The 22,314-nt window shown below is 39.6% G+C and overlaps 1 protein-coding gene across 1 annotated transcript in view; it reads right to left on the bottom strand.

The window, feature by feature from the left end:
- Nucleotides 1–227: 227 nt before the first annotated feature.
- The window catches only part of AJAP1 (adherens junctions associated protein 1), a 245,785-nt gene continuing 223,698 nt past the window's right edge, over nt 228–22,314 (bottom strand). The window contains 1 exon segment of the mRNA XM_044278372.1: nt 228–300. Coding sequence (XP_044134307.1) covers nt 228–300 — 73 coding nt within the window.

Here is a 22,314-nt window from a genome sequence, read left to right as displayed (position 1 = left end):
CAATATTAATGCATATATTTGTAACGCTCTCTATGAATTCAATATTGGTTTAGCTCCAAGGTAAACTACTCCCTGAGTAGACATCAGGTACAAAAATGCATAAATATTTTACCTGACAAAATTTCAGAATATTTAATTTGTATTATGTTTTTGAAGAGCGGTACGTACCAGTATATAGAAACAAGGCGTCTGCCCTGCCATCAGGAAGAAAAACAGACTTCAGCCAGTCAGCAGGAGATTTCAAACCATTTCTCAGACACAAAGGCCACAGGAATTAGATGCCGATCAGAAGAAGTAGGTCTGCAGCGAGCAGAAAAAAGGGCTTGCGCGTGCTGGTACGTAACACACAACAAGCAAGCCTGGTCAGGCCTGCTGCAAAATAATGCTAATTAAGACACATGCTCTAAACAAATGCTTTACTGGCAAGTTGGCCTCTTATTGAAATATAACAATTGAGATTTTTTTTGCAAATAATTTGAAAAGAACATATATGAAATTATAAATTTACAGTGACACTTACTGCTGAACTGTGGCTTAGTCACAATGGAGAAAAACATTTTGTCCTTTATCGCTTATACCTCAGTCTACAGGCTAGAAATTCACTTCAAAGCACAATTTCTATTCTTTCATATTTCAAGGTACTTGAGTGGGGGTCACCCTACAGTAAAATATCTTGGGGAGAGAGAATCCCTCATACAGCAGATTGTACTTCTTGTAACCACTTTAGTAAATGCTCTTACAGTGGTCACCAAACTGGAAGTCATGTGGTTGCTAGGTACCCAGCACTAATACTAATACTACTACTGGTCACATCACTGTATTCATCATTATCTCTATACCGTGACAACACTGTTTATTATCCCTGTACTATAACATCACTGTTTGTATCATCCTTCTATTATTATATCAGTTTGTGCATTATCTTCTCTGAATTTGCTGCCAAAGTTAGCCATGGTATAGTAGGGCCCCTTTCCAAGTTTTGCTTTGAGGTACGATGGTTACTTGTCATGTCTCATCTTGAAATAACATCCAATTAAGATTGGTGGGGAGTTACCAACAAATACAATAGGGCAGACTTGCAAATCTTTTCTAATAATTAGACAGTGTAAACTAAAACTAGACAGTCTAAAGATTCACCAATTTTCGCAAAATGACTTATGTTGGGCCAAGCTATGCCTCCTTTCCCATTAAAACACACCAATTCCACTCACATAACATAATAAAGCTCTCCTACATCTGACCCATACTTACTTTCTTTGCACTGTATATAGGCTGTGCTGCTTACAATTAGATATTTGGGCATCACTGGATGATATGTGGGTAGTATAAAATATAGCCTTAGAAGGCTGTGTAACGTTTCAATTAATGGTGATACCTATATCTTGATATCTGTATGGCTATTTTTCTAACTTAATTTTGGGTTTAACCTTTCTCCTCCATCACATGCTTTGGTTTGTAACTTTGGATAGAAGTGTATATATTGGTATAGGTTGCATTTAAGGGCGGATTGGGAACTGAAATGGCCCTGGAGAAAAATGTAGAAGTTGCCCCATGATGTAGGCGGAGCCAAACTGGTAGAATATGTGGCTAAGCTAAGTAGGCAGGGATTTTCTGGGGCAATCTGCAGTTTTTATTGATACCCTTTTGGAATGTATATGCCTTTTTGATCACTGTTTATTCAGCTTTATGAAAAATAATGTGATATGAAAACAGCAAATCCGCCATTTTGATTATTTTAACATTACAGTGTTCACCGTATGGAACAAATACATGTATATTTAATAGTATGGACAATGAGCTTTATTTTTTATAGTTATTTTAGTTTTTAATATGGGGAAATTATGGGGATTTTTTTTATAGTTTTACAAACTTTGTTTCACTTTTTTTTTTTCATTTAAGTCCCCTTAGGGGACTTTAACATGCAATCATCTGATTGTTTCTCCCATGGACTGCAATGCAATACTATTAAAACCTATAGGAAGCTTACTGTCACAGGCAAGTCTCCATGGAAACACACTATGGCAGGTCTTGGAATCTTCTAAAAGCCCAGTTGCCATAGCAATAGAACAACTCCTTCAATATTGGCACAGGGGATAGATTCAGACCCCGGAAGTGCAGAGCTCCGGGAAATGATGTCTCAGATGCTATGGTTGCAATTCACCACAGCATTTGATGGGTTAATTGTCTGTGGTTGGCTTTATTGCAGATTGCAGACAATGCTTCTAGGTCTCTGCTGTGTAAAGCAGCAGGCACATTTTACTTTGTACCCATGTTCAAAGTACCGACTTTTTTTTATGTACTTGTATGGCAGAAGTCGAGAAGGGGTTAAAATAATTCCCCACTATAACTAGGGCTTTCGGCCTCTTTCACACGAGCATGACGGATTGGCTCCAGACACCAAAAGGAAATTCAAAATATACAAAGGTATCCCCATACACTGTCAGAGTGTTTGGATATAACCCCAGGGATGACTCTATGTATGGAAATAGGTATATATGCAGTCGGGATAGAACTCCCAGAGCAGTGTCTCCGTATGTGGAGTTAGCCATATTTGAAGTCAGTCAGTGGACTCCTAAGCAGTGCAGGGACTTCCATGCTGGTCTTGCTTAGCAGGATTGGCTTCCTGCGATGTGAATGAGTGTGACATATTGCTGGTGGCCCACTGGGAAAATTCTTGGTTAGGTACATGGCCAATCCGTCCCTAGTTGCATAAAATTTTGAATCTTGTCTGCATATTATTTGGGTTGGTGGGGTAGTTGTTGGTGTTATTAAATAAATCTTGAGTATATGTCTACATACAGTCATGTGAAAAAATTAGGACACCCTTTGAAAGCATGTGGTTTTTTGTAACATTTTTAATAAAAGGTTATTTCATCTCCGTTTCAACAATACAGAGAGATTAAAGTAATCCGACTAAACAAAGAAAACTGAAGAAAAGTCTTTTCAAGATCTTCTGTAAATGTCATTCTACAAAAATGCCTATTCTAACTGAGGAAAAAGATAGGACACCCTTGCCCCTAATAGCGAGTGTTACCTCCTTTGGCTGAAATAACTGCAGTGAGACGGTTCTTGTAGCCATCTACCAGTCTTCGACATCGGTCTGAGGAAATTTTACCCCACTCCTCAATGCAGAACTTTTTCAGCTGTGAGATGTTTGAGGGGTTTCTTGCACGTACAGCCCTTTTCAAGTCACCCCACAGCATCTCAATGGGATTCAAATCTGGACTTTGACTTGGCCATTCCAGGACTCTCCATTTCTTCTTTTTCAGCCAATCTTTGGTTGATTTACTAGTATGTTTTGGGTCATTGTCATGTTGCATGGTCCAGTTCCGCTTCAGCTTTAATTTTCTAACTGATGGTCTCACATGTTCTTCAAGCACCTTCTGATACACAGTAGAATTCATCGTGGATTCTATGATGGTGAGCTGACCAGGTCCTGCTGCAGCAAAGCAGCCCCAAACCATGACACTTCCACCTCCATGCTTCACAGTTGGTATGAGGTTCTTTTCTTGGAATGCTGTGTTTGGTTTACGCCAAACATGTCCTCTGCTGTTGTGTCCAAATAATTCAATTTTGGACTCATCTGTCCAAAGAACATTATTCCAGAAGTCCTGGTCTTTGTCAACTTTATCTCTGGCAAATGTCAGTCTGGCCTCGATGTTTCTCTTGGAAAGCAAAGGTTTCCTCCTTGCACACCTCCCATGCAAGTTAAACTTGTACAGTCTCTTTCTGATTGTAGAGGCATGTACTTCTACATCAACAGTAGCCAGAGCCTGCTGTAGTTCTCGAGATGACACTTTAGGGTTTTTGGAGACCTCTTTTAGCATCTTGCGGTCTGCTCTTGGGGTGAACTTGCTGGGGCGACCAGTCCTGGGCATGTTGGCAGTTGTTTTGAAAGCCCTCCACTTGTAGACTATCTTCCGGACAGTGGAATGGCTGATTTCAAAATCTTTTGAGATCTTTTTAAATCCCTTCCCAGACTCATAGGCTGCTACAATCTTTTTTCTGAAGTCCTCTGACAGCTCTTTTGCTCTCACCATGGTGCTCACTCTCACTTCAACAGTCAGGAGCACACCAAACTAAATGTCTGAGGTTTAAATAGGGCAAGCCTCATTCAACATGCAGAGTAACGATCTACTAATTATGTGCACCTGGTGTGATATACCTGTGTGAGATCTGAGCCAATTTAAGAGGGAATACATGTGAGGGTGTCCTATCTTTTTCCTCAGTTAGAATAGGCATTTTTGTAGAATGACATTTACAGAAGATCTTGAAAAGACTTTTCTTCAGTTTTCTTTGTTTAGTTGGATTACTTTAATCTCTCTGTATTGTTGAAACGGAGATGAAATAACCTTTTATTAAAAATGTTACAAAAAACCACATGCTTTCAAAGGGTGTCCTAATTTTTTCACATGACTGTATGTGTTTAAAAAAATTGTATACAAATTAGAATCTTAATGAGTATTCTGAACTTTCTAATATAAAGCTACTTTACTACTTCATAATGTGAATACTTAGAATGTATTTCTGCCTTGTCTTGCACCCACAACTGACTGACTCCATTAAAATGTAATTTTAAGTGAAGCGACTGATTTTCTTTTTACTCTCCTGAGATTTTCATAAAAAGTTGCTATAATAGAAATATTGTATTTTTTCCAACTTGCTCAAATAATTATTTGCTGTCACTTTATGCTAAAATGAACACAAGAAAAATGTGAAAGCATGTATCAAGCAAGTCTAGGGAATTTGAAAAATATTCCTATGTGAAATAGCATATATGAGGCACATACCGTTTTTTAACATTACATGAAAGGCATTGTCTAGTATATTACGATGCCCTCTGATCGCTCATTTCTTAATATAATTTTAATACCTGCATTGCCCCTATCTTCAGCTCTCCATGCCAGTCACATGACCCTGTCCTCGACAGGCATCTGTGACTTTGTTATGCCAGTATAGGTGATCTGATGATGCTGCCCATGCAAATGAGATAGGTCGGGATACAGCCAGGACCAGGAAGAAATAGAAATATGCAGAGGCAAGTCAGTGGACACTGGAAGAAACACTAAGCTCTATAGGGTCATGTGACTGGCATCAACTGAACATAGTGGTCATATAGTTAATGAAATTATATTGGGAAATGAGCAATTGGGGGATATTGCAATGCATGAGAAAATGGAGTAACAAATGACCATTTCAAATCCACTATATTAGCAGGCTGCTTTATTGGTAGTGAAACTATCAACCTATGGCTTCATGGCAACACACTAAAAATATAGGGATTATCGCAACAATATTGCTCCCCATTTGGACCTAGATTGCTGTCCATGTAGGAGCAGTAAAAAAGAATCAAAGCTCTTAAACAAATGTGTTCTAATCTCATTGTGTCATGTCATAGTCAAGAGGGCTGGAAAGTGACAATTATTTTAGTTAAGTGTAAATTTTCTCTGAGCACTTTTCATTTCCCTGGTGTCTACAGTAGGTGTCTAATTCTGATATCCATAATTTTTTTTGTTTGGGCACTAAGGGGCACATTTATTAAATAGGCATATTTCAGTATAATAAATGACCCACTAAATGTTTTGGCAAGTCATTAAAAAAGTTCTCAACAATCCCTTTACATGTCCTTTAAGGATCCTTGGAAGTTAGAGAAGATGGATCCCAACTTAAAACTCCCATGAGAGGACTGCTATAAAACAATAGCTCTTGCTCTGGTGGATTGAGCTGTCTAAGCATTACAATGGCTGCCATATACTTGAAGGACCATCATGACATACCACAGTGCTGGGAAATTGCAGATTTCCCTGGCAGTTGACCCCAGATTGATAGAATCAGATTATTGCTGGGCTTACAACAATTGACAATAAACAATACAAAACAATAAAAAATACTCCTGTAAAACAAAAAGAAGCACAAAATCTACTGACCCTAAAACATATTGCCCTTGATCGTATAGTCATATTCTATGAAAATATTATTATTTTTTGTCTTTGAAGAAACAACAGTAAAATGCATGGTGTATTACATTATCATTCTTGAACTTATTCTTAGAGGCCAATGGGTCCAATAAAGCATTAGTTTAAGGCAACATAAAAAAGCAATGAACTATAGTCACCAAAATGCAATACAGTAATGAAAAAAGAACAGTGATTTACAAATACAACGCTTACAATGATACACAAATGAGCCCTAAAAAAGAAAAACCATATTCAAATGAAGTACCTAACACCCAGCATTAAGTGGTCACGACATATTATAATGTTGCTATATACATGTGCGAAATGGTTTGAAAATTCTTGCCAATTGTTTACTGCAGAAATGCAATATTCTAATTTAAAACTTGTTGACTCTATTCAACGGAAAATAAGGGCCCTTTGTCCTAATATAATACCCAATAAGAGATTCCCATCACAAGTCTTTGATATGATCTGCAACGTTTATTCAGCCAAAATCAGATGGAAACTACAGATTTGCTACCACAGCAAACCAATATTTAAAAGTCCAAAGGCCAAAAATATGAAAAAAATCTGTATTCAATCAAATGCTTAATAATCCAAAAAAGAATGATACAAGAGAACTGAGCATGGCTTACAGAACTATAACAATATCATAAAGCATCATATTCTTTTGATATAATATTTAGATCACTATTGAATTGCTTAATTAAAGAAAATATGTGTAATAAAATTCCTTAGGCCCATTTTCTCAGATGCATACACAGAGTCATAGGGCTTCATATCAAAACCTAGCATGACTCCCCCCCCCCCGCCCTTCCCTTCCCACAAAACCTGTGAGATTTCTGTCATTTTTGTTTATTAAATAGAGGAAATTCATGAGTATCGTGAATAATATTTTAAGTCATTTTTGCATGAATCTAAATTGGCATAATTTTCGCCAAATTTATCAAATGTTGCATTAATTTGTCTAATCATTAAACTTAAAACGTTTGTCTAGAAAAGTTCCTCCAGTTTTCCTACTCCATCCTCCTACTGGAGTGACACTGGGAATTATCAGTGATAATTCTGGAGTGAAAGTCATTAACATAGCTAACCACTCCCACTTCTCCACGCTTATTTCAAAACTGGAGTGGTGTAAGAATGTAAAAAGTAGCATTCTGTGAGTTTTTGAAGCCAGAATTCTGGAGTGAAGGCATGATAAATTCATTCCATAGTGTCTAAAAAGACCATCTAAAAAAAGTGTCCACGGACAAGAAAATGATCATGGAATGTTCACATGTTTGGCGTTCCTGCTATGAACTCTGTTTGACCCTGTAGCATGTGTTTAACTTCCATCAACAGGAAAAATGAAGAATTAAATAGTTTACTTTAAAATAATAAGCTGCATGGACATGGGAAGTACTCAATAATTAAATATGGTCTTTGCTGTGGCTTATACAGTAGATGAAGGTCTGCTTTCTAACAGATAAAAGTCCTGAAAGTGGAGTCCCTCTCCTATTAAAGAGGTTGACCAGTTTCAGGAGAATGCAAAATAACTGTGGAGCCCCAGGTATGGATCTTCAACACAGTGAAAGCCAGATATCACTCTAAGCAAAGGGGTGTCTCCATTTTAGAGATCAACAGATCCACCATATAAGGCCTTACAAAAGTATTCATCCTCCTTGACTTTTTTTGTGTTTTGCTACATTACAGTCTTAAGTTCACTGTTTCGTTAATCTGAATTTTATGTGATGGATGAAAACACAATAGTGAAATGAGAAAAATATATAAATAAAACTATTGTTTAGAAAAAGAAAACAGAAAATTGTCATGTGCGCATGTATTCACCCCCTTTGTTAGGAAGCCCATAAAAAGCTCTGGTGCAACCAATTACCTTCAGAAGTCACATAATTTGTGAAATGATGTCCACCTATGTGCAATATAAGTGTCACATGATCTGTCATTACATATACACATCTTTTTTGAAAGGCCCCAGAGTCTGCAACACCTAAGCAAGAGGCATCACTCACCAAACACTGCCATGAAGAGGCAAGGAACTCTCCAAACAAGTAAGGGACAATGTTGTTGAGAAGTACAAGCCAGGGTTAGGTTATAAAAAAATATCCAAATCTTTGATAATCCCCAGGAGCACCATCAAATCTATGATAACCAAATAGAAAAAACATGGCACAACAGCAAACCTGCCAAGAGATGGCCGCCCACCAAAACTCACGGACCCATTTCCATCACACAGGACTTTGACAATGATTTGAATCAGGTACACAGGGAACTTGGCTTCACACTACATACCAGCCGAGAAGAGATCAGTTTTCTTGATACTGTACATTGGTAAGGATTGACCAGACAGGAACTCTTAGCATAGACCTCTACAACAAGCCCACCAATCGCAATAGTCTACTCCACTATAGTAGTTGTCACCCCAGAGCTACAAAAAAGTCCCTACCTCTTTCTCAGTATACACGGGTAGACTGCATTGTTACCAACAACACAACAAAAAATTCGAGATTTGACAGTATGACCAAAAAGTTTCTAGACAGGGGTTATCCAAAAAACGTTCTAGATGATGCTTTGAATGGCCTAAGAGAAACTCCAGACCTCTAAAGATAGAAACAGAATGGCTTGTGTAACTACATACCATCCCCTAATACCTAAAATACAACAAGCCTTGAAAAAACATTGGCCTTTATTAGCTAAAGCCTACCTTGACCTAAGGGAATTCCACCACACTTTACTAACCTGTTACAAGAGATCACCCAACATTAGGGATAAGCTAGTCAGGGCCGTTGTGGGCAGCTTTACCAAGATTCCAAAACAGACATTTTTACACAGTCGACGACAAGGGACATATCCCTGCGCCCAATGTTCAAGTGTCATCAAGGGAGAATATGCCACACATCCACGCACAGAACAGGCCTTTCCCATCAAAGGATTTTTTACCTGTGACTCTAACTTTGTGATCTACCTATTGAAAAGTCCATGCAGTCTTAAGTATGTTGGTGAAACTACACAACATATAAGAGACCACATAAGTAAACACAAATCAACCATCAGATTGGGTCATACCTTATTACCTATTCCGCACCACTTTGTGGAACAAAAACACCAAGTTTCTCAACTTCAATACCAGATTCTGGAACAGGTTGATCCACCCAGGAGAGGAGGCAATCGGACACTCCTTTTAAAACAAAGAGAGGCTTTTGGGATTCATAAATTGGGAACACTCTCGTCGCATAAATCGCGAATGTGATTTTTTTTATTAACGTATGATTTGGTTCTTATGATTATACATGATTAGTATAGGGTCTAACACTAGATTGTTTTTCCACAGACCTGCTGATCCTCTTATCCACAACGATGAGGGTGAGACAACCTTTCTCCCTTCTGCCCCCCTCTTTCCCCCTTTTTACCCCAAACCCCCCTTTTTTACCCCTTCCCTCCCTGTTTGTATTGACTATATGGATTTTCAGCCTCAATTTTAACAGTTTGTCAGTTCTTCATATTAAATACAAAAAAATTATTTATTTATGTAACGGACATACTCACTTATTTACGTTCAGCCTGATGACTTATCTCCCCTTTCATTATTATGCTATTACACCTATTGATACACTAAATATTCAGCTGTTAGAATGCATAATTGGACATCTGCCGCCCACTTGACATCACTGTGGAGCGCACTAATGCGTTCCACATGTCACGTGACCGGAACAACATTTACATTAGCTTCACCACATCAATTTATCTTATTTTCAACCTGTTATACTTCCTATACTTATATAATTACTGCCCAGCTGTGGGAACGCAAATTCCACCCCATGACATCTCAGTCAAACGCACACATGTGCACCGGAAGTGTGTTCCACGCGTGACTGGAACTATGTGTGGCCCATACAATATAGATAGTGGCGCACAGACTCTTACGCCATATATCCAGCTCCCAGCCACTCACCGCACATGTGCTACAGGTACCTAATGTTTATCCTTTCCCTTATTCAAATTTTTTTAAAGGACCACTGATGTTTCCAAGGAACGATCTAACTAGTCCACACCTTTAGTGGTATTCCCTATATACCGGACCATATAGTTTATACTTACATTTCATATTTATCATACCTTTTGAAAGACTCTTTGAATAATGAGAATAACTGATTGAAGGACTTTGTTACTGACAATCCCCCAGTAGAGCCTATATTTATGTGTCACGATTTATGATACTTGTTGAGATATCTTTTGAATCATGACAATAATAAATTGATGGACTTGGTTACCGAAAAGCTCCCCTTTATCATGTATTTATGTACTACCCCAGTTGTAATTAGCTCAATATGTTTTATCTACCATTAATTTATGTATTAATCTATGTATTAATTTATTTTCTGCATGACCTAGTATAAAGAGCTTAATATGTACTTCCCCCTTTTTTCCCCTCTTGTCTCCATTTTTTTCTTTTTCCTTTTTTCATATCACTTTTGAGTTTCTGTACTGGTTGACTAAAAAGTTCCTATGTAATTGCAGATAATATGTGACCGCTGAAGAAGGTCTATTCAGACCGAAACGTATGGTCAAGGATTTATGTTATTGCTTTTGGATGTAAAGTATTGGGCAACTGGATCATGAAACCACTGTGGGAATAAACATATTCTTTTGAAACGGAAAACCTAGAAATCTGTGTGCCTCAATTTTCGTTATATAGATCGTGGCTAATTCTAGCCCTTGGCTGGCACCAGAAGAAAAAATAGAGTGCGGTTCTCCATTTCTTCAAAACTCAGAAATCGAAGGTAATCCTGCAGGTGCTGAAGAGTTCCACAGCAGAGACTAGAGTATCTGTACATAGGACGACAATAAGCCGTATGCTCCAAAGAGTTGGGCTTTATGGCAGACTGGCCATAAGAAAGCCACTACTTTCAGCTAAAACCAAAAAGGCACGTTGTGAGTTTGCGAAAAGGCATGTGGAAGAATCCCAAATGTATGGAGGAAGGTGCTCTGGTCTAATGCGACTAAAATTTTACTTTTCGGCCATCAAAGAAAACGCTATGTCTGGCACAAACCCAACACATCACATCACTCAAAGAGCACCATCCTCACAGTGAAACATGGTGGTGGCTGTATCCTGCTGTGGGGATGTTTTCCAGCAGCTGGGACTGGGAAATTGGTCAGAGTTGAGGGAACAATGGATGGTGCTGAATACAGGGATTTTCTTGAGCAAAACCTGTACCACTCTGTGTGTGATTTGAGTATAGGACGGAGGTTCATCTTCCAGTGGGACAATGACCCCAAACACACTGTTAAAGCAACACTTCAGTGGTTTAATGGGAAACATGTAAATGTGTTGGAATGGCCAAGTCAAAGCCCAGATCTCAATCCAATAGAAAATCTGTGGTCAGACTTTGCTGTTCACAAGCGCAAACCATCCAACTTGAGCTGGAGCAGTTTTGCAAGGAGAAATGGGCAAAAATCTCAGTGGTTAGATGTGGCAAGCTTATAAAGACTTATCCAAAGCGACTTTGAACTGTGATTGCCGCAAAAGGTGGCTCTACAAACTATTGACTTTAGGGGGGTGAATAGTTAAGCACATTGCTGTTTTCTGTTATTTTGACCTATTTGTTGTTTGCTTCACAATAAAAAAAATATATAATATCTTCAAAGTTGTGGGCATGTTCTGTAAATTAAATAATGCAAATCATCAAACAATCCATGTTAATTCCAGGTTGTGAGGCACCAAAACACGAAAAAAGTCAAGGGGGGTGAATACTTTTGCAAGGCACTGTATATTGAGGATGTGACAAGGGGAAAACCTAAGTCAGTTATCCATCCACAGATGGCTGTTCCAGGGTGTTGTCCCTCATCAGTGTGAAATAGGATTCTGGATAACCGGGAGCAATGCCTAGGAGAACTACTAAAAAAAACTAAAAAGCTGATCTTAGGGAGACCAGCTACAAAACCTAGTTTCAGGAGGAAGCTGAACAATAAAGGGAATATGTCTGCAATATATAATTTATCATTACGTACCTGGCAGATCCCACCACCACTCCAGTTGTCCCAACTGGGGTCTGTTTACCCGTCTGTAGCAGTGATGTCAGTGCTCTCTGCACCCCCTCTAATCAGTTGTTTGAAGGTCACAGCACTATTCAGCCCATCTATGTGCACACCCTACATATAGTAGTGGCCATGCAGGGTACTGAAGCTTTTTTCCATTAAGGAAATGGGATGAAGCTGCAATACTAAGTAGATGTTGTGCAGGTTTATGTACTGAGGCAAGTTTTGAAATAGAACTTACCTCCTTACAGAAACTGATCATATTAGTTTGACAGACTTGATCCCTTATCAACTTATTTTATTGAGACAAAATAGAACCTCAACTTAAAGGTTCACTTATAGTTTCCAGGCTCGCTTTTTGGCTTTTTTTTTTTTTTATTCTGAAGCCACATTTGCTATGTACCTGTCCTGTGGAAAAGACCATGTCATTATGGCCTCTAAATATTAAAATAAGGGTCTATCAATCACATTACTTAATTCCCTTAGTATACCAAGGTATAAGCAATGACAGCTGATGCCGGATTCCAGCCCCCAGTGATCTGATATTGATTACCTATCCTAAGGATCTTTTTGGAAAATGCCTTAAAATAGATCTTGCAATCCCTTTGCTTATCCACTTTCCCTTGCACAATCCCTATCTCATTTTCTTTCCACAACATTTTTCATGTTCCATTTGTTGAGCTTCTTAAAAATCTGAATATTAATCTGAGAGTTATAATATACTTTTATGCTGACTTTTGCTTTGTGCTTTTCACATTGCATGTGTTTTTTGCATTTTCCAGATGATTCGGCATCGCCTCTATTCTGTTTTTATTTAGCGCAAATAGTGTCAAACTAGTGAAGGATTACAGAGAAATGACTGTACATTTCTACATTTATTATTCACAAGTACTAGCAAAATCATGCATAATTTGAACCCGATGCTCATTTAGAAGTAGACTGTCCTTCGATATAAACGTAAGCACAAATTTATTCTTATTTCTGCATAAGGCTAGAGAAAACAGGTATAAAAAAATACTAGAAAATAATGGCCAATATTAATTTAAATAATTTCAAATTCTATAGCATGCACCTTAATGAGGTAATACATCTAACAATTAGTAAAGAAAAAAAATACCTTCTGGGGTCTTATGAAAAAGGAATATGGTAAATAGAGGTTTATGCATAAAGAGATTGTCTAATTTCTAGGGCTTCACCTCTGGGACCTGCTCCAGAAGAGGGCCCCCAAAGTGAAGTGCACACTCATCACTATGAGAGTTCCAAAAATAGCTGAGTGAGCGTGCTTGGTTATTTTTGGGAGTCCCATAGTGGTAAATGGAGAGCAGCCGCGAATGCGCAGCATCCTTACGTTCACCGCTATGGGAATTCTGAAAATAGCCAAGTGCCTTATTGGCTATTTTCGGCAGTCCACTAGTGGTTAAGGGAGTGGTGGCTGGACTTATGTTACTCACTTAAGTGCAGCCACCGCCCTATTCGCCACTATTGGACTTTCAGAAATATCCATGCCATGCTATTTTCAGAACTCCCATAGCAGTGGAGGGCAGTCGCTCATGTACAGCTGCTCTACGTTCACTTCAGGGAGACCCATTCTAGAGAGAGGAGTGGGTCCCAGAGGTGAGGCTAGTACCTATCTGACACTGGTGGCATATCCTAATGATATGCCATCAATGTCTGAGATGATCTTCTTTGTAGAAAGAAAACTCAATCCCTGCAAATCTTAATGAACTTACATCTCCAGCGTGCACTTCCCTAAAGTGTTCAATAAGTCTGGGGGATCCCTTCCCAGTGTCCACGGAATTCAAATGTTCTCTAACACGTTCATACATGCAGCGAATCGTCTTGCCACTTTAGGGAAGTGCACGCTGGAGATGTAAGTTCATTAAGATTTGCAGGGATTGATTCTGTACCTCCTCCTTTGAATGGAGGACATCGCCAATTGTTGCAGTGTGAAGCGCGATGGATATTGCGGACGCAGGCAATAGGAAACTCAGGCCTAAATGATAGACTGGATTACAGTGTTTTGTTGTAACTTATATAAATGCTCTGTGACAAATATGTTGAATGTAGCAGTTTGTTTTTAATGTAACCAATGTGTATCAGCACCAGGAGAGCATCACTGATTGCACAGCTGATGCTTTGACGTGTAGTGCTTTAAGAGGTGGAGTGCAGGTGCACACACCTGTAGCAGCCTGACGAAGCGCATATTGCGCGAAACGGCTATCACTGCATCCAGTGTGCAGGGAAGTGACTCCTAGCTCCGGTGCCGCTTGTGTCTTGCTTTATGTGGCAATAAAGGAATATTCATATCTTCACGATGGTGAGTGCCGCCCGTTTTCTTTCTACTAAGAAGATTATTGTCCTGGACTAATTTTTATTTGGGCTTGTGCACAGCTGAGATCGAGGTATTGGTGGAGAGCCGTGTGGGATCTGCAATTCCGGGTTAAAGTTAGAGGAGAGACGTGGATTGTTCCGCTCAGATTTCTATTTAAAGTGTGACATGTCTGAGATGAGACAACCCCTTTAAAGGTGTTGTAATCTTACTTAGGGGAAGGTTTCTGTAACAATAAGCTGACTCCCAGACATCTATCTATCCATAGCAAAGAAAAAGAGGGTCAGTCAGCACATCCCAATGCGCAGGTGCGTGCTGCCATGGCAAGAAACACAAAGAGAAAAACACAATGTAACAGCACTCTGCAAACCAAACAAAGTACAATAATGCCATAGTAATAGAAAATATGCTGGTGCTAATGCTACGCTTATTTTATAAATTTGAGAATTTTTGGCAAATACTGTACATTTTATACAAAATTATTTGGGCCCGTCTGCATCACGTCAAGGTGATCTCTGTAAAACAGGAACCTACCACTAAATCCTACCTGTTATGTGCCATAATGGCCACCAAAAAATTCAGGGAGTGCAGGCTCCACATGCATGCTGGGTCCACTCTGCTTTTTATCATTTTTGGTGCCAAAATGGCCTCCATTAAATTCAGGGGATGCACGTAGCAACATGCATGCTGAGCCCACTCTATACCTCTCCTGGTGCCAGACGGAGACGAGCTCTCCCTGAATTTTGTGGCACATAACAGATAGCATTTAGTAGCAGATGGGCCCAAATAATCAAATAATCTAGTACAAAATGTATTTGCCAAGAATCTCAAATTTACAAAATAAGCGTAGCATTAGTACCAGAATATTTTCCATTACTATGGCATTATTGTACTTTGTTTGGTTTGCAGAGTGCTGTTGCATTGTGCTTTTTTCTTGCATTGGGATGCGCTGACTGATCCCCTTTTTCTTTTCAGTTTGTATTGAAGTTGTGGCTGACTCCATTTAGTCTTGCACCCGTGACCAGCCAGTCTGCCTCATAGGCTGATTTTAATTAGTGTAAGTATAAAGCTGTAGCCTGCTCTTCCTCATTCATTGGAAGCCTTAAGGCTCCAGGAGAGGTATAGAGTGGACTCTCATTGCATTCATTGGAAGCTGTCTGGCACCAGGAGAGGTATGGAGTGGGCTCAGCATGCATGTTGGTATCTGCATCCCCTGAATTTAATGGAGGCCATTTTGGCACAAAAAATTATAAAAACAGAGAGGACTCAGCATGCATATGGAACCTGCACTCCCTGAATTTTGTGGTGGCCGTTATGCACATAACAGGTAGTATTTAGGCCTCCTGCACATGAACGTGTGCGCCCTGTGGCCGTGCTGTTGCCCACAAAATGTGGGCCGCCATGCACGAACACTGACCGTGGGGCAGCCGCAGCGGATCGCGGACCCATTCACTTTAATGGGTCCACGATCCGTCCGTTCCGCAAAAAGATAGGACATGTTCCGTAGTGCTTCCATTCCTCATCTCCGGATTTGCTGACCCGTTGAAGTAAATAGGTCCACACACATTATGCGGAATCCACACGGAACGTTGCCCGGCAATAGGACACCTACGGTCATGTGCAGGAGGCCTTAGAGTTAGGTTCCCATCTTGCAGAGATCATCTTGACGTGTGGCAGACAAACCCAAATAATTTTGTACAAAATGTATTTGCCAAGACTCTCAAATTTACAAAATAAGCGTAGCATTAGCACCAGAATATTTTCCATTACTATGGCATTATTGTACTTTGTTTGGTTTGCAGAGTGCTGTTGCATTGTGCTTTTTTCTTGCATTGGGATGCGCTGACTGACCCCCTTTTTCTTTTCAGTTTGTATTGAAGTTGTGGCTGACTCCATTTAGTCTTGCACCCCTGACCTGCCTGCCTGTCTGCCTCATAGGCTGATTTTAATTAGTGTAAGTATAAAGCTGTAGCCTGCTCTTCCTCATTCACTGGAAGCCTTAAGGCTCCAGGAGAGGTATAGAGTGGACTCTCATTGCATTCATTGGAAGCTGTCTGGCACCAGGAGAGGTATGGAGTGGGCTCAGCATGCATGTTGGTATCTGCATCCCCTGAATTTAATGGAGGCCATTTTGGCACAAAAAATTATAAAAACAGAGAGGACCCAGCATGCATATGGAACCTGCACTCCCTGAATTTTGTGGTGGCTGTTATGCACATAACAGGTAGTATTTAAGCCTCCTGCACATGAACGTGTGCGCCCTGTGGCCGTGCTGTTGCCCACAAAATGTGGGCCGCCATGCACGAACACTGACCGTGGGGCAGCCGCAGCGGATCGCAAAAAGATAGGACATGTTCCGTAGTGCTTCCGTAGGGTTCTGTTCCGTGCTTCCATTCCTCATCTCCGGATTTGCTGACCCGTTGAAGTAAATAGGTCCACACACATTATGCGGAATCCACACGGAACGTTTCCCGGCAATAGGACACCTACGGTCATGTGCAGGAGGCCTTAGTGTTAGGTTCCCGTCTTGCAGAGATCACCTTGACGTGTGGCAGACAAGCCCAAATAATTTTGTACAAAATGTATTTGCCAAGACTCTCAAATTTACAAAATAAGCGTAGCATTTAGCACCAGAATATTTTACTGAGGCATTATTGTACTTTGTTTTGTTTGCAGAGTGCTGTTGGATTGTGCTTTTTTCTTTGTCTATCTATCTATCTCTCTATCTCATCAATCTTTCTATCTTTATTACTCAATTGGAAACAATTATCTAGCAAACAAAACATTTTTAATAAATTAATTACCTAGCTGATCCTACTAGTCTATCTGGAAAAAAGAAAACAAAAAAAGTTGTCTTTTGTTGTAATGTGCCTATGGCATTTCTTTAAGTCATAGCATCTATGTATGCATTAGGTCATTCTGGGATCAGAACATATTACACATTATCATGATACTTCCAAGGGACTGATTGTTGTCCACGTCCTGTATGTAGCCGCAATCTAACTTCTCTTCTTTTGGCAACACAGCAAGAACAGAGGCAGTAGCTTCAGGGAGAATGACAGATGGTGTACTTGTTACATTCTCTGAAGCACAGTGCTCGGTAGTATAGCAGAACTTCTGATGGCGATAGGTGATAATGAAAACATGAAATGAAATCTATGCCACAATAGCAACACAAAAATACTTTAGTCAGTTGTGTTTATACAGCAATGTACGATCATTTTTATATTAGCAGAATTTAGTTGCTTTCCACTACCTTACATTCCCTTAATGTCATACCATGTTTCAGGTACACCTTTTATGAATAGATCATTTATTATTTTTTATATCTTTATAAAATTATTTCCTAGCTCTGCTTTTTATTATAACTTTGGTAGTGATGTCATTGTCAATCCCTTGTCTCATAAGCTAGGATCTCCTTGTGAACTTTAGTTGCATAATTTCACTCCTTTACTGTGGTATCCTGTGATTTTATGGTGACTGCTGTAGAGCTCTAAAATGTAAGGTCATTTGTAAAATTGCTATAATAACACAAATTACTCAATTTGCTTTAATAGGGCCAAAGAACATCATAAAGACAAAATGGGTTCTTTACTGGGACCTTCTTTATGGGCCAGAAATAAAACCAATGCAAGAAAAGCATTGGGGATGAGATTGGAGCACAGAGGCTGCAGAAATCCCCCAGAGAAAGAAGCTGTAATCAGCATCTAAAGAAGTGTCAATGGACATCACCTTCCTCCAGTGAAAAGTTTAGGAGCAGGAACTTAAAGGGGTTGTCCCACAAAAAAATATTCTATATTTTCTAAACCAGCACATGGGTATGAATTATTTTGTAAAGGAATGTAATTAAAACTTTAGTACAGCTACTGAGTTATTCAATAAAATGCATCTGTATAGCGTCACTTGCTGTTTGTTGTCTTCTTTATTTCTGTGATCAACCTCAGTAACATCGCAGATGCTCAGTACTATCCTTCAACTGCCACCAGCTTATCTACTCTTAGAAGCTGTGACAGTTACAGAGCTAGATCTGCAGCAGAAAGGACATGACCCTTGAGAAAGACACATACCCTGAGCTGCTAGCCGGAACAGAATTTAGCAGAGCAACTGCAGCAATAAATTGGGAGATCTCTGGTTTCATATGAGGCACAGGACTGGTTCTAGCTTTGTTAGAAAGGGATTGTTATGCAATATATGATATCTGGTTTACATTTTTTACATTAATCATGGAATAACCCTTTCAGGGTGATTCAATGACGATAAGAATCTGATTATGGTAATGATATACATTGCACATTATGCTACTGTAACAGTTGCTGCAGTCCGCTGATGTTCCCCTGCTTACCGCCCAGCTCTGTGTTCAGCGGTAATCTGCTGCTGGTGTTCCCATTAACCGCTTCAGTCCTGGGCTCTGTCCTTGTAGGTACTGTTTGTTCTGGAATCCGCTCCACGGTTTCCTTCCAGCCCTGGCCACAGCATGCTTGCTGCTTGTTTTCTGTAGCACTTCCTTAAGTGTTTTATGGGTTAGTTCATGTGACCTTGCTGACTAGTCCTAGCCCTTCTGCACATATACAAGTGGCTTAGCCCCCTTCCCAGGTACCTGAGCGTCAAGGTCCTTGTGTCCTGCAAAGATTGATGATAACTCTGCTTGTGTTCCTGTTTACCTGACCAATGCTTGTGTTCCTGGACTATGGTAACTGCTTGATCCCTGCCTGTTTGCCTTGACTCTCCTGTTGCTGATCTAGAATGCCTAACCTTTTTCTGTACCGCCTGCCTCTGATAATTACTGGTCCGCCTGGACCAGCTGCCTCAAGTGCCAATCCTTCTCAAGAGGTAGCGACCTGGTATTCCCCTTGGGAAAGTCTATCCCCATCATCAGGGGTGCTTTGAAGAACGAGGGGTTCACTTAGATAACGCCCTTAGAGGAGGTAGTACACGTGGCACAGTGGGTTCACACCTGCTGGTTTGTGACAGCTACAATCACCTGATCCACACATTGGTTAAATAAAAATGTCAATGAAGTTACCCTTTAACCCCTTAAGGACTCGGCCCTATTTCACCTTACAGACTTGGCCATTTTTTGCAAATATGACCAGTGTCACTTTAAGTGCTGATAACTTTTAAACGCTTTGACTTATCCAGGCCATTCTGAGACAGTTTTTTTGTCACATATTGTAATTCATGACACTGGTAAAATTAAGTTAAAAAAAAATAATACATAGTAATACCTCCAAAAATAGTTATTACTGTACATTCCCCATATGTCTACTTCATGTTTGGATCATTTTGAGAATGATATTTTATTTTTTGGGGATGTTACAAGGCTTAGAAGTTTAGAAGCAAATCAAAAACCCAATTTTTAGGGACCAGTTCAGGCCTGAAGTCACTTTACGAGGCTTACATAATAGAAACCACCAAAAAATTACCCCATTCTATAAACTACCCCCCTCAAGGTATTCAAAACATATTTTACAAACTTTGTTTACCCTTTAGGTGTTTCACAAGAATAAATGGAAAATAGAGATACAATTTCAAAATGTAACTTTTTTGGCAGATTTTCCATTTTAATAAAAAAAATTTTTTTTTCCAGTTGCAAAGCAAGGGTTAACAGACAAACCAAACTCAATATTTATGGCCCTGATTCTGTAGTTTACAGAAACACCCCATATGTGGTCATAAACAGCTGTACGGGCACACGGCAGGGCGCAGAAGGAAAGGAATGCCATACGGTTTTTGGAAGGCAGATTTTGCTGGACTGGATTTTTTGACACCATGTCCCATTTGAAGCCCCCCTGATGCACCCCTAGAGTATAAACTCCAAAAAAGTGGCCCAATTTTAGAAACTACGGGATAGGGTGGCAGTATTGTTAGTACTAGTTTAGGGTACATATGATTTTTGGTTGCTCTATATTACACTTTAAGATAACAAGAAATAGCAGTTTTGGCACCGTTTTTATTTTTGTTATTTACAACATTCATCTGACAGGTTAGATCATGTGATATTTTTATAGACCAGGTTGTCACGGATGCGGCGATACCTAATATGTTTACTTTTTTTTATTTATGTAAGTTTTACACAATGATTTCATTTCTGAAATAAAAAATAAAAACTGTGCTAAATAAACAATTTTTTGTCACCTTACATCACAAAAAGTGTAATAGCAAGCGATCAAAAAGTCACACTCACCCCAAAATAGTGCCAATAAAACTGTCATCTCATCCCGCAAAAATCATACCCTACCCAAGGTAATCGCCCAAAAACTGAAACATTTATGGCTCTCAGACTATGGAAACACTAAAACATGATTTTTTTAAATCATGTTTTAGTGTTACAGCTTTTTTAAAACAAGAAAAAATGATGTTTTAGTGTCTCCATATTCTGAGCCATAGTTTTTATATTTTTTGGGCGATTGTCTCAGGTAGGGGCTCATTTTTTGCTGGGATGAGGTGATGGTTAAATTTGTACTCTTTTGGTAGGCAAACGCCTTTTTGATTGCTTGCTGTTGTACTTTTTGTGATGTAAGGTGACAAAAAAATTGTTTATTTAGCACAGTTTTTATTTTTTTATTTTTTACGGTGTTCATCTGAGGGGTTAGGTCATGTGATATGTTTATAGAACCTAATATGTATACTTTTTCCCCCTATTTTTTAGCATTTTTTTTTAACTTTATTTGGGGAAAATGACGTTTTTGTTTATTTTTACTTAAAACTTTTAATTTTTGGGGGGGAAAACTTTATTTTTTCAACTTTTTTTTCACTTTATTTTTTGTCCCACTTTGGGACTTGAACTTTTGGGGGTATAATCCTTTACAATGCATTCCAATACTTCTGTATTGGAATACATTGGCTGTATGAGAAATACAGTGACTATTACTCATACAGCTTCCGGCCTGTGAGATCCAGGAGGTTGGATCTTACAGGCTCTTCACCGGAAGGCAGTGCAGATGCCTCAGGAAGGCATCGCGCTGCCTTCCATGCAATCGGGTCCCCCCCACAGCCCCATGGGGACCCGATGGCATGCCGCCCGCCCATTAAAAAAACGCAAACCGCAGGTCTGAATTGTCACGGGACCTTCCCCCCGGGCATTTAGCCGAGGTGCCTGCTCAATGATCGGAACTATAGATGACGTACCGGCAAGTCATAGGTCCTTAAGGACTCGGGATTCATGCCGTACCGGTACGTCATGGGTCCCTAAGGGGTTAAACATGTGTGTATATATTTTTCATATAAATAAATATGTATGTATATATACACGTGTGTGTGTGTGTATGTATATATGTATATATATATATATATATATATATATATATATATGATACACTCACCTAAAGAATTATTAGGAACACCTGTTCTTTTTTTATTAATGCGATTATCTAGTCAACCAATCATATGGCAGTTGCTTCAATGCATGTAGGGTTGTGGTCCTGGTCAAGACAATCTCCTGAACTCCAAAATTAATGTCAGAATGGGAAAGAAAGGTGGGCTACAACAGCAGAAGACCCCACCGGGTAACACTCATCTCCACTACAAATAGGAAAAAGAGGCTACAATTTGCACAAGCTCACCAAAATTGGACTGTTGAAGACTGGAAAAATGTTGCCTGGTCTGATGAGTCTCGATTTCTGTTGAGACATTCAAATGGTAGAGTCCGAATTTGGCGTAAACAGAATGAGAACATGTATCCATCATGCCTTGTTACCACTGTGCAGGCTGGTGGTGGTGGTGTAATGGTGCTGGCACTGCTGGGGATGTTTTCTGGGCACACTTTAGGCCCCTTAGACCACCATGTACCCATCCTCTGATGGCTACTTCCAGCAAGATAATGCACCATGTCACAAAGCTCGAATCATTTCAAATTGGTTTCTTGAACATGACAATGAGTTCACTGTACTAAAATGGCCCCCACAGTCACCAGATCTCAACCCAATAGAGCATCTTTGGGATGTGGTGGAACGGGAGCTTCGTGCCCTGGATGTGCATCCCTCAAATCTCCAT

The sequence above is a fragment of the Bufo gargarizans genome, chromosome 2 (genome assembly GCF_014858855.1).
Source record: "Bufo gargarizans isolate SCDJY-AF-19 chromosome 2, ASM1485885v1, whole genome shotgun sequence".
NCBI classification, from domain to species: Eukaryota; Metazoa; Chordata; class Amphibia; order Anura; family Bufonidae; genus Bufo; species Bufo gargarizans.
The sequence above is the reverse complement of the archived record's forward strand: the minus strand, read 5'-3'. Positions and strand labels throughout refer to the sequence as shown.